General features: G+C 41.8%; 1 protein-coding gene across 1 annotated transcript in view; it reads left to right on the top strand.

Moving 5' to 3' along the window:
- LOC115158558 (carboxyl-terminal PDZ ligand of neuronal nitric oxide synthase protein) overlaps positions 1-14150 on the top strand; it is a 199905-nt gene that overhangs the window by 55084 nt on the left and 130671 nt on the right. The window contains exon 3 of the mRNA XM_029707660.1: positions 13753-13845. Coding sequence (XP_029563520.1) covers positions 13753-13845 — 93 coding nt within the window. The remainder of the gene's footprint in view (positions 1-13752; positions 13846-14150) is intronic.

The following is a 14150-nucleotide window of genomic DNA, read 5'->3' as shown; positions in this document are numbered from 1 at the left end:
CAATGATTTCTCATTTCACCCGGCGCACAACAGACGACTGTTCTCGCTTTGTCTCTTTCTCTCTGCCTCTGTTTCTCTCTCTCTCCATCTCTACCTCCCATTCGCTCGCTCTCTCTCTTCTCTCTAACCCCCTCTATCTTCACCCTCTCTCTACATCCCTCTCTCTACCCCCACCTCTCTCGCTCTCCTTCCTTCCCTCTCTCCCTCCCTGGGCAGATTAAATGTTATTTGGGAGATGGAGCAGGCGAGATCTCAGTGTCATATTTCTTGATTAAAAGAGGGGTTGTGCTTTTCCAGGCAAATAGAACTGCTCCCCCTCCTTTGCCTTTTCCACTTTTATATTGCAAAGCCAGTCCCGGGTAACTGTCTCCTGGTAACTGTTTCTGATGTGTCTGTGTGAGAGAGTTATAACAACTAAACCCAGAACAGGAGCCGAGCAGACACTCTTCAACTGTTTCCCCACTTCACATTGACTTCACGCCGAGTCCTATGGCTCAGAGACTTTTCCTGTTCCACAGCCACACACGCACAAACACACACAAATGAATGTAGAGTAGATGATACTGTACTTAGAATGGGGTCTTTTAACCAAAGCCTTTCAGCTGGGAGTCTCAAGCCCCTTTAGAATGAAAGTTTCTTCATGCAGTTAATGTTATTTAAAGGAGCGTGAACTAATAAGACTCATGCATGTATATGACTGTGTGGTTATCATATCATAATAGACTCCTACTCCCCTGTTCACTGTAATTACATTCCACTGAAGCTAACTCACCTTGTCAACACTGGAGAGTTTTCATTGTGTAATTGTGTGTGTGTGTGTGTGTGTGTGTGTGTGTGTGTGTTCATTATTGAGTCAATGGATTGAATCTGTGTGAAGATCAGATAAGTTGATGAATAACAGAGAATTGTGTGTAAAGTATATTTTGTAACAGCAATGAGTTTCATACAATGATTCATCAGTTTTTGTTCTGACAAAAATATAACTGACAAAAATCTTCTGATTTTGATCGCTCTAAATCAGATCATGACCCGTCTAGTTTTCCCTCAGACTGCTTCAGTGATGACTGATGCTTTTGCATTTTTTATAACCAAATTGTCCACTCCAAGCATTCATTTTAGACACACTCATAGACTCGTAAGTTGATGAGCCTCTGACTCACTTGGCTACCAAAACTCCCTCGTCTGACATATTCTCTGTTTCTGCATTTTTGTGTTCTGCTGACTAGCCCTGTCATTAGGCTGGGTAATAAAGCAGTAGATATGGGGTTCAAAGGCCTTCATTAGCTGTAGGATGAGAGAACAACCCCCCCCCCCACCCCCCACCCCACGCGCCAGATATGAGACATTAAATAAAAGCCAAACCTCACTAGAATAAAGGCCACCTACGTTAAGAAGATATTCTGTAAACTGCTCCATCTGTGAGAGAGAGGGTGAAAGAGAGATATTGCGAGAGCGAGAGAGAGAGACAGGGCAAGAGAGAGAGGGAGAGAGTCTCTTTACACTACAGTTGAAGTCGGAAGTTTACATACACTTAGGTTGGAGTCATTAAAACTATTTTTTTCAACCACTCCACAAATTTCTTGTTAACTTCTATGGGCTACGTGGGACGCTAGCGTCCCACCTGCGGGACACAGCCAGTGAAATATCAGGGCGGCAAAAAAAATTATAAAAATGTCATAATTCAACTTTCTCAAACATACAACTATTTTACACCATTTTAAAGATACACTTCTCCTTGATGTAACCACATTGTCCGATTTCAAAAAGGCTTTACAGCGAAAGCAAAACATTAGATTATGTCAGGAGAGTACATAGACAAAAATAATCACACAGCCATTTTCCAAGCAAGGACATGTGTCAATAAAACCCAAAACACAGCTAAATGAAGCACTAACCTTTGACGATCTTCATCAGATGACACTCCTAGGACATTATGTTACACAATACATGTATGTTTTGTTCGATAAAGTTCATATTTATATCCAAAAACAGCATTTTACATTGGCGCGTGATGTTCAGAAAATGTATTCCCACCAAAAACGTCCCGTGAATGTGCACATCAATTTACAAAAATACTCATCATAAACGTTGACAAAATATATAACAGTTATTTTAAGAATTATAGATAGACTACTCCTGGATGCAACCGCTGTGTCAGATTTTAAAATAGCTGGAGAAAGCACATTTCTCAATATTCTGAGTACATAGCTCAGCCATCACGGTGAGCTATTCAGACACCCGCTAAGTTCGGGGCAACCTAAACTCAGAATTAGTATTAGAAATATTGTCTTACCTTTGCTGATCTTCGTCAGAATGCACTCCTAGGACTGCTGCTTCCACAGGAAATGTTGTTTTTGTTCGAAATAATCCATATTTATGTCCAAATACCTCCATTTTGTTTGTGTGTACAGATCACTTATCCAAAGGCATAGCGCGCGAGCACGGTACCAGAGACGAAAAGTCAAAATGTTCCATTACCGTACTTAGAAGCATGTCAAACGCTGTTTAAAATCAATCATTATGGTATTTTTTATGTAAAATGTGCGATAATATTCCAACCGGACAAGGCAGTCCACTGATTGACTGAGCTCCTATTATCTGCCCAGTGACAGGAGAATGCTGAAAGAACTTTCTGAAGGCTGTTGTTAGCCAATGGAAGCCTTAGGAAGTGCAACGTGACCCCACAGAAACTGTAGTTTTGATAGAGAATCAAAAGAAGAACTACAATTCTCAGACTTTCCACTTCCTGGTTGGATTTTTCTCAGGTTTTTGCCTGCCATATGAGTTCTGTTATACTCACAGACTCCATTCAAACAGTTTTAGAAACTTCAGAGTGTTTTCCATCCAAATCTACTAATAACATGCATATTCTAGTTTCTGGGCCAGAGTAGTAACCAGTTTAATTTGGGTACGTTTTTCATCCGGCCGTGAAAATACTGCCCCCAAGTTAAAGTTGGAAGTTTACATACACTTAGGTTGGAGTCATTAAAACTCGTTTTCAACCACTCCACAAATGTCTTGTTAACAAACTATAGTTTTGGCAAGTCGGTTGGGACATCTACTTTGTGCATGACACAAGTCATTTCTCCAACAATTGTTTACAGACAGATTATTTCACTTATCACTATATCACAATTCCAGTGGGTCAGAAGTTTACATACACTAAGTTGACTGTGCCTTTAAACAGCTTGGAACATTCCAGAAAATGATGTCATGGCTTTAGAAGCTTCTAATAGGCTAATTGACATCATTTGAGACAATTGGAGGTGTACCTGTGGATGTATTTCAAGGCCTACCTTCAAACTCAGTGCCTCTTTGCTTGACATCATGGGAAAATCAAACAAAATCAGCGAAGACCTCAGAAAACAATTGTAGACCTCCACAAGTCTGGTTCATCCTTGGGAGCAATTTCCAAATGCTTGAAGGTACCACGTTCATCTGTACAAACAATAGTACGCAAGTATAAACACCATGGGACCACGCAGCCGTCATACCCCTCAGGAAGGAGACGCGTTCTGTCTCCTAGAGATCAACGTACTTTGGTGTGAAAAGTGCAACTCAATCCCAGAACAACAGCAAAGGATCTTGTGAAGATGCTGGAGGAAACGGGTACAAAATTATTTATATCCACAGAAAAACGAGTCCTATATTGACATAACCTGAAAGGCCACTCAGCAAGGAAGAAGCCACTGCTCCAAAACTGCCATCATGTTGTGGGAGTGCTTTGCTGCAGGAGGGACTGGTGCACTTCACAAAATAGATGGCATCATGAGGATGGAAAATGATGTGGATATATTGAAGCAAGATCTCAAGACATCAGTCAGGAAGTTAAAGCTTCATCGCAAATGGGTCTTCCAAATGGACAATGACCCCAAGCATACTTCCAAAGTTGTGGTAAAATAGCTTAAGGACAACAAAGTCAAGGTATTGGAGTGGCCATCACAAAGGCCTGACCTCAATCCCATAGAAGATTTTTGGGCAGAACTGAAAAAGCATGTGCGAGCAAGGAGGCCTACAAACCTGACTCAGTTACACGAGCTCTGTCAGAAGTAATGGGCCAAAATTCACCCAACTTTTTGTGTGAAGCTTGTGGAGGGCTACCTGAAATGTTTGACCCAAATTAAACAATTTAAAGTCAATGAAATAAATAAAAAGCTGAAATAAATCATTCTCTCTACTATTATTCTGACATTTCACATTCTTAAAATGACGTGGTGATCCTAACTGACCTAGATGGAATTTTTACTAGGATTAAATGTCAGGAACTGTGAAAAACTGAGTTTAAATGTATTTGGCTAAGGTGTATGTAAACTTCTGACTTCAACTGTAAACCCCAGAACTCCTTCAAACCACTGTCGTTATTGCTCATAGATTGGCCCTGGAAGTACTCTATTGCAAAATGGCTTCCAAATTGAGTTTGTCTTGTGTTGTGACACAGAACCCCGTTCTACTCCAACCAGACTAGTTAACTGTATTCAATCACGTTCTCTCTCCCATGGTCAATAGAAAGAGAAGAGAAAAGAAAAGAGCGAGAGGGGGAGGCCGGCATCACCTCAGTAATGGAATAGACTACAAAGCGAGGCTGGAGACAAGACAGGACACTGTTAGCACTTTTTCTTCGTTACCCTCTCTCCCTTCTCTCTCTTTCCCTTCCTCTCTTCATTGTACTTTCACTCTTTCTTTCTCTCTATATATCTCCCTGTATCCCACATCTTTTCATACTGTCTGATAAAATATATGAAATTCAAGAAAGAGAGAAATAGAGATATGAAAAGGTGTACACCAGGGTTCCTTTGGTGATTTTACTTAGCCCCCCAAGTTTTCTGGGGGGGGGGCATAAAATACTGTGAAAATACCAGTAAAAAGTGATTTGAATTCAAACGCATAATAGAGATATGTGATCGTATACAAATGTCAGCAAGGTTTGGAATGATTATGTTTTAGTGAAATATATCTGTTTGGGCTTCTTGCAGTCAATTTGTAGTCTACAAATGATTAAGAATAAATCGACCCGCGGCTAAATCTAGTTGATGATCCCTGGTGTACATTGTATTCCCGATAGTGTGTTAATTCTGCTCTACCTGTCAGTACATTCCTCTCTTTCCTGTGATGTAGAGATGGAATATAATTTGGCACTGTGTTGTAACAGACAGACAGGTACGGTATCTGTGGTGTAACAGACAGACAGCTACAGTATATGTGGTGTAACAGACAGACAGCTACGGTATCTGCGGTGTAACAGACAGACAGCTACGGTATCTGCGGTGTAACAGACAGACAGGTACGGTATCTGCGGTGTAACAGACAGACAGCTACGGTATCTGCGGTGTAACAGACAGACAGCTACGGTATCTGCGGTGTAACAGACAGACAGCTACGGTATCTGCGGTGTAACAGACAGACAGCTACGGTATCTGCGGTGTAACAGACAGACAGCTACGGTATCTGCGGTGTAACAGACAGACAGCTACGGTATCTGCGGTGTAACAGACAGACAGCTACGGTATCTGCGGTGTAACAGACAGACAGCTACGGTATCTGCGGTGTAACAGACAGACAGCTACGGTATCTGCGGTGTAACAGACAGACAGCTACGGTATCTGCGGTGTAACAGACAGACAGCTACGGTATCTGCGGTGTAACAGACAGACAGCTACGGTATCTGCGGTGTAACAGACAGACAGCTACGGTATCTGCGGTGTAACAGACAGACAGCTACGGTATCTGCGGTGTAACAGACAGACAGCTACGGTATCTGCGGTGTAACAGACAGACAGCTACGGTATCTGCGGTGTAACAGACAGACAGCTACGGTATCTGCGGTGTAACAGACAGACAGCTACGGTATCTGCGGTGTAACAGACAGACAGCTACGGTATCTGCGGTGTAACAGACAGACAGCTACGGTATCTGCGGTGTAACAGACAGACAGCTACGGTATCTGCGGTGTAACAGACAGACAGCTACGGTATCTGCGGTGTAACAGACAGACAGCTACGGTATCTGCGGTGTAACAGACAGACAGCTACGGTATCTGCGGTGTAACAGACAGACAGCTACGTTATCTGCGGTGTAACAGACAGACAGCTACGGTATCTGTGGTGTGATTACTGCCGCAGGCTAGCTTTCTAATGCTCTTCATAGGATTAGGGGAATGAGACATCTCCTTTCTACTGGCTGCTACTGTAGCAACCCAAACACTCCCCATTGTTTCACATCTAGATGAAACCACTCTCTTTTTCAAAGACTAGAAGCCTTTTATAGATAGATAGCATTCAATATCTTCTGCCTCCACCTCTGGTGATGCACTGTTACAGACTGTACTCTCTCACACTCTCTGACTGCTCCTAGCTTTAATTCACACATTGCTTTGTTGTGGTTGTACAACTGTGACATCGCTGAATGAGAACTGCTTACTGGGTATTGAATCAGCCACAGGCCAGTGGGTTTGTATTCTATATTCCCATAGATTTTATTTTTTTCATTGGGGGAGGAGTGGTGAATGTGTGCTGTTCCAGCAGAGTGAATATGGCATGTTTCTAGTGGGATGAGAGAGATATCACTCTATGTCCCTATCTTTCTCGCTCTATTTCTCTCTCTCCATTGGCCAATGTTGTAGAGAGAGAAAGAGATATCACTCATATAACACTCCTAGCCCCTAGCCACTTGTGGAGATCTTGAATGATAGGAACATGGCTGGAAGGTAAGATGAAGCTATTACCTTATTACTTATCTAATCTACTCAGATCTCCACAAGTGCATGGGGGCTAGGGGCTACAAAGGTCTCCTGTAATGTGGGCACTAGGTTGTGTTTAACCCCCTAAAGTCGACTCACTCACCGGTACATCAATCTAAGTTAAATAACCAAAAAATCCCCATCAAATGTCAGTTGAAGCTAGAGATCTTCGTTTTTTTGCATTGGATTCGTCTCAATCCACCGCATCCACCAGTGTCGCACTTCCGCATCTGCAGTGAAAGTTGGCAGAGCTAGAGAGCGGTGTTTGTCAGAGCATGAGACATCCCAAAAATCAGTCGTCTCATGAAAACATCTGTAGCGTCTGAATGGTTTGACCTACAAACTATTATGACCCTATGGGAAGGGGAGACTCATAAACATGATGGTGTTTTCCGTTTTGCTCTACAAGTGTCAGGAGACTCGTCTGAAGTCGGTGCCGTCGATTTGCCAACTTCTGTTTGGTAGTGTCCAAACCATTTGGGCTACAAACTAATGGGACTCCACTGCGGAAAGGGGAGATTCTCACAAACACGATGGTGTTCTCTTTTTTGCCCTATGACCCACACACACAAGTGTCACAGGACTCGTCTGAAGGTAACTGGTACCGGTTTTTTAAAAAACGAATGGAAGTAAGAAATAAAGGTTGTTTTGTGCCTACTGCAAAAAAAGAGGTTAAATATGTGTGAAACAATTCGTTTTTTATTCCTCCCAAATTTAGTACAGACACTTCAAAACATTGTTTCTTATGATATATTTGTTGACTGTCCTTTTTGCCATTTATGAATGTGTTATTCAATGTGTTTCTATGGGCTTCAGTAGTAAAGGCCAAAATGTGGTATCTCCTACTCGATACCATCGTGATACTCGATAACAAAATGAATGACACTTGATCCAGACAGATTATCTCAGCTACTGCTCTCTTCAGTCTTTGGGCATCTTTTTAGTTCACTATCATTGCATTTGACATTTTTTATGTCAACGTTTTAATAAATTATACAATCATACAATCACTATGACTTTGTTTTTACCAATCTAACTATATAACAACATAATGGTAATAATTTATTTTAATGATAAATCTCTACTAATAAGCTGGGTAAATCAAAATGTAGCCTATTCAAAATACAGGTGAATGCATATTCAATAGAATGTGTGCCTGCATTGAGTTATTGAGCTTGTTTTGGCTGATTTCATGGGGCTACAAACAATCTGTTTTCCTTCCATTTGGGGAATATTTTATTGTACTGATCAACAACATTTGCATAGAAGTAGCTTAATTAATGACGTCATTCACGAGGCAAGGGGGGACGGAACCCCATTCACACACAGTCAGTTCGCTGAGGCAATAGATCATCTTTGGAAGAGACATGAGAGAGAGATCGATTTATGTAAATGAATAGCCAAGTACTTTGTTTTGGTGGCAATCAGCCTTGAAATCAATATATTTTGCATTATGGTGAGCATATTATCACAAACAAAGTACTTGGGTAGTGAATTGATGCTAGCTTCAGCTGTGAGCTAGCAAGCGGAAGTTAGCCCACAAAGCTGGAAGCTACCGGTATCTTCTTGCATTGTAAAGTGTTCTAGCCTGCATGGACATTGTTTTGCGAACAGTAATGAACAGTTTAAACATTTCTACATGTCGTGTCGCATTATCAAATCAAATCACATTGAAATCACAAAAGCGAAATAGTAGAAAAATAAATAACAATCATAATAATAACACAAGGAATAAATAGATAAATAAAATCACAAGGAATAAATACACAATGAGTAACGATAACTTGCATATATGCACAGGATACCAGTACCAAGTCAATGTGCAGGGGTATGAGGTAATTGAGGTAGATATGTACATATAGGTAGGGATAAAGTGACCATTAAAGTATGTTCACTTCTGTGCAGCATGAGTGGTGAGCTAACATGATGCAGCTGACTCCCAGTGCAGGCTAAGTTCAGGCTATAAGGGGGACATCGGCTGCACTGATAGACATACTTGATCCGTGAGACACATTTGACAGAAGTACCGAAAGTAACAAAAATTCTAGTACCAAACCGTTTTTCATGTTTTAGTATCAAAAAAGTATCAAAGTTTTGAAACATATACTGTGCAACACTACTAGACATCTAGCTGGCTGAGTGCTTCTGGAAGACATCTTTTGCAGTGGTTTACTGTCTGATGATGTGTGTGCCTGCGTGTGTACGTACGTACGTGCGTGTGCGAGACGAAAATGTTGCACCCAAACTCGCTGAAAAGGTTTATTATTATGACAGTCATCGATGGATGGCCCGGTCTCATTGGTGGATCAGATTAAGGGGTATTTGTATGTGTGTGAAAATAGCCTTTGAGATTGAAGATGGCATTATGTTTGTATGATGGTATTGTTATTGCTATGATGGATTACAGAGCAAACGGCTGGTGGCCAACCTTCAGGAAATAATTACCTGCTTATCTGGCAATATGGAGGCTAAATGTTAAATAGATCACATGCTGAGACACACACAATACAGTCTTTACATGACAAGTCTTTCTTGTCATGTAAGGATTCATTTTCTAAGCCCTGTCTACAAAATCTAATTTTCAAAATGGCAGCACAAAAAATGTATGGCCTGTGCCTTTTTTAGCAGGGAGCCATTGTGGTGTTGACTGTCGTAATTAGGTCCGTTTATTTGGTCGTTTCATGTGTTGTTGAACATCCTATCATCAGTATTAGATGTAGATTGGAAATTGATAGTGAATGTGCTGTGGCACCTCTTTACGAGCCTGCCAGACCAGACTAGTTGATGTGATTGACTGTGAGATGGAGCAGGATCATGAGGGATAGACAGGCCTCTTAAAAGATTGTCATATTACACCGCATAGATGCATATACTGTATGTGCCAGCCATCCATTGAGAGGCATTAGATAGACGCCGTAATCTGTAAAGAGGTCACTCACATCGAACACCTATGGTATGCACACACACACACACACGTCGCACAGACAGTCACGGTACTGTACTGTCTATCTGTCTTTTCCCCTCTGTCTGTCTGTCTGTCTGTCTGTCTGTCTGTCTGTCTGTCTGTCTGTCTGTCTGTCTGTCTGTCCCAGCCTAGCTGTCTGTCTGCCTTCCTGCCTGCCTGCCTGTCTCTCTGCCTGTCTATCTATCTATCCCAGCTGTCTGTGTTATCCACTGACCTGGTAACAGGTAGTACCGTAATTTCCGGACTATTAAGCGCACCTGAATATAAGCCGCACCCACTGAATTATTTTTTATTTTTTATTTTCAACGTAAATAAGCCGCACACGTCTATCAGCCGCAGGTGCCTACCGGTACATTGAAACAAATTAACTTTACACAGGCTTTAACGAAACACGGCTTGTAACAAATTTTTGTTACAAGCCGTGGCTTTAACGAAACACGGCTTGTAACAAAAATAAATAGGCTTTAACGAAACACGGCTTGTAACAAAAAATAAAAAATTAGCAGTAAGCTTTAGTTGTCTTTTTGCACTGAGTCAATTCCTCACGCTGCTGTTTCCAACGTCTTATCATCGACTCATTAAGACCAAGCTCCCATGCAGCAGCTCTATTTCCTTTTCCAACAGCCAGATCAATCGCCTTCAACTTGAAAGCTGCATCATATGCATTTCTCCGTGTCTTTGCCATAATGAGGGTGACAAAATGACTACCGTAATCAGAATGATGGGAAGTTTGAGAGCGCTCGATTTAATCTAAACAGTAAACAAAAACGTTTTTGACCTTAACCCGTTCGGCAATTTCATTGGTCTAATGAAAGCTTCATGCCGCCAAAAAACTGAGCACGTCACAGAATGTGCTTTTTTGGAGAAAAAAAAATTGAAAGCGGGAAAAATCCATATATTAGCCGCGTCATTGTTTAAACCGCGAGGTTCAAAGCCTGGCAAAAAAAGTTGTGGCTTATAGTCCGGAATTTACGGTAGTCAGCAGATTATTCCTCCACAGGGTTAGCAAGGGATGAGATTCCTGGCAGGCCTCATAGCAGCCTGTCTAATATCGAAGATACTGGTAATACTCTCCTGGAATGAATACTCTCCTCCAGAGAATGGAGCTACGCTCAGAATCCTGACTGCTGCGTCAAATAAAATATGTAATTATGTTACCAGGGAATTGCCCTGCACTGAACAGGCCAGGTAGACCAACATGATCTCATAGTTTCCCTTCAAAATTCGACTTATTATGGATGAACGTCTATTTTTGAAGATTTCATTTTGCGTGGTTACAGGGTTAATTCCGCATGGTTACAAGGTTAAAACATAAACAACTCAAATGTTAACAGTTTAGGCACTCATTCTGAGAGGTTAAGGTTACAGCTATGGTTTGAGGAAGGCTTAAAACGAAGTAATTAAAAACGATGCTCTAGGTATCTTCAGTATTCATAGTGTTCTCACAGCTTGCTGGAGCATTGTGAACTGTAGTGTTCTAAGCAGCACGCACCGGCTCCGAGCCTAATGAGTTCGCACCCAGTGCTGGACAATCGGTTTTCTTCTTTTTTTGAGAGCCGAGAAAGGCATTCAGTATATCGACGTTCTCAGGACCTTTTCAAACATCCGAAATTGCTGTCTATTTCTAGTGACCATCCTGGGCAGACACCTCACCCAGACACAGAGAAACTTTTAATGGACTTTTAAAACCTTGCCAGTAAGATCAGCTGGTGTAGATTGTACTGAATACTTGAATGTGCCTAGAGACTGAGATTTGGGGTTTTCTAAGCTGATTGTAAAATGCACATGGCACCTGTGGCCTGTCTGCATCAGGCATAAGTCCAGGGCCAACACAAAAGACAGGTGCCCTGTCTGCATCAGGCATCAGGGCGCCAGTCCAGGGCCAACACCATAGACAGGTGGCCTGTCTGCATCAGGCATCAGGGCGTCAGTCCAGGGCCAACACCATAGACAGGTGGCCTGTCTGCATCAGGCATCAGGGCGTCAGTCCAGGGCCAACACCATAGACAGGTGGCCTGTCTGCATCAGGCATCAGGGCGTCAGTCCAGGGCCAACACCATAGACAGGTGGCCTGTCTGCATCAGACATCAGGGCGTCAGTCCAGGGCCAACACAAGAGACAGGTAGCCTGTCTGCATCAGGGCATCAGTCCAGGGCCAACACAAAAGACATGTGTCCTGTCTGCATCAGTCCAGGGCCAACACAAGAGACAGATGGACTGTCTGCATCAGGCATCAGGGCATCAGTCCAAGGCCAACACAAGAGATAGGTGGATAGTCTGGCCACACACACACACACACCACAGGCATTCGGGGACACACACACACACACACACACACACACACACACACACACACACACACACACACACACACCTAGCTGTGTCTGTCTGGACCAGGTACAGGTGACTACAGAGCAGACAGGAGAGGACACACACACCCAGCCTAGTCAGTCACCAACCACAGAGCAGGCGTCCGACCAGAAGAACATTAAAACGATATATTAAAGACATGAAGGCAGCAGGTTCACATTGATTCATGCTGCTGCTAGGCCCATATTTGGTTATGACAGAGTTGTTATTCCCAGTCAAGTTGTGCAAATGTAAATCCCTATGGCTGTGTAGGTATGGTGTGTGATGTTTTTGAAGAGCAGAAAGCTTTCCTATGCTTAACCCTGATTTATCAGACACCAGCAGGGATAAGGCTAATCGACTCTACAGATGTAGGGAAGCTAGCCACAGCCTTAAAACCTCAAGATACCCTGCTAGCTAATGCCTGCAAGTGGCTACCCTAGTAGCTAATACCTTTGAGATCTCAGCCATAGAAAATACCTTTTAGTTAAATGTTTTGGCTAAATGGAAAGACACACTAACACACACACACTCTTTCCCTGGATAAATGAAATTCAAATGAATGTAAAATACTAATGACTCCTATCAATCCTAACCAATTAGCACATATTTCTGCTCAATATACATTCTAAGTCTTCATATATATTGTTACTTATGTTATTGAACCTTTTCATGAAGTCTTCATACATCATTGTAACAAACTTGCCAGAAAAAAATATTTGAGAACTTGGTCAGTTCAATAATAGTGTATTGATAGGAACATTATAGTGGTTGAAATATGAGTTTCTCAACATAAGTAAAACATTTGCCTCATGGACCTATGACTTCCGCCATTTTGGATTTCCGCCATCTTTGATTTTTCATAGATATTTTTCTCATGAACCGTACATCCGATTGACTTGGAACTCAAAATGTATGTTATCACATCTGTCTCTAGTACGTTTGAGAGAAGCTAAGCAATATGTTGAAAGACGGAAGAGGAAATGACAACTAAAATAAAATATTGTATCCTCAATTAATGTAACGGCTGTCGTAGAGAGGGGACCAAAGCGCAGCGTGTTGATTGCTCATGATGAATATTTATTTTAACGCAGACCACGAAAGAAAAAATAACAAAGCGAAAACGAAAGCACACAGTTCTGTCAGGTACAGAAGACAACTACCCACAAACACAGGTGTGTGGGGGGGGGACCCTACTTAAGTATGATCTCCAATTAGAGACAACGAGGACCAGTTGCCTCTAATTGGAGATCATCCCAAAAAAACAACAACATAGAAATAGAAAACTAGAAACTAAACATAGAAATACAAAACATAGAAAAACACAAAACACCCCGTCACACCCTGACCTACTCTACCATAGAAAATAACATCTTACTATGGTGAGGACATGACAATTAAAGCCTAATAACTTCACTTCTCTACACTTTATCAACATGAAACTTGCACATGAAGTGTTTTGAATTGTTACCTGTAGCTTACATGAGGGAGGATGTTTAACGCTTCCAGCACCCCGTTTCATTGCTGCTTGCAGCTATACTTCATTTATTTTGGGGGCAATGTTTTGTTTAATTTTCACTTTATATGCTTTCACTGGTAACACATCATATTGTTACTAATGTTAAGAAATCTTTCTTTCCTCAATGTAAATTCAATGTCTTAATATATTCTTACTAAAGTTAATCAATCATTCTTTCCACAGTATGAATTCAAAGTGAAGAACATCAAGAAGAAGAAGGTCAACATCATTGTCTCAGTGGATGGAGTGAAGGTGGCGCTCAGAAAAAAGTTAAAAGTGAGTATTTATTTTTCTTTTCTAACCTGTTATTATCTCTCAACCAGTTTCTTTCCATTTGAACTGTCTGAAGCTTAGGGGCAGGGCGTAGAGTGGATGGGTGTTGTGTTGTTCCTAACCAACCCCAGTCAAACTGCGCACTCAGCCATTGCTGAGCAGTGTCATATCCTGGGGTTGTGAGTGGAGGAGTGAGTGTGATTCATAAACTGTCACCAGCAGTGAGAAGGAGTGATGAGTGAATCTGTGCCCTGCTAAATATTGTTCCAGAAAGGGTAGAGTGGCGGAGAGGAGGGAATCTGTGCCCT

Source organism: Salmo trutta, chromosome 22 (genome assembly GCF_901001165.1).
Source record: "Salmo trutta chromosome 22, fSalTru1.1, whole genome shotgun sequence".
Classification (NCBI taxonomy): Eukaryota; Metazoa; Chordata; class Actinopteri; order Salmoniformes; family Salmonidae; genus Salmo; species Salmo trutta.
This window is presented reverse-complemented; position numbering and strand designations above follow the sequence as displayed.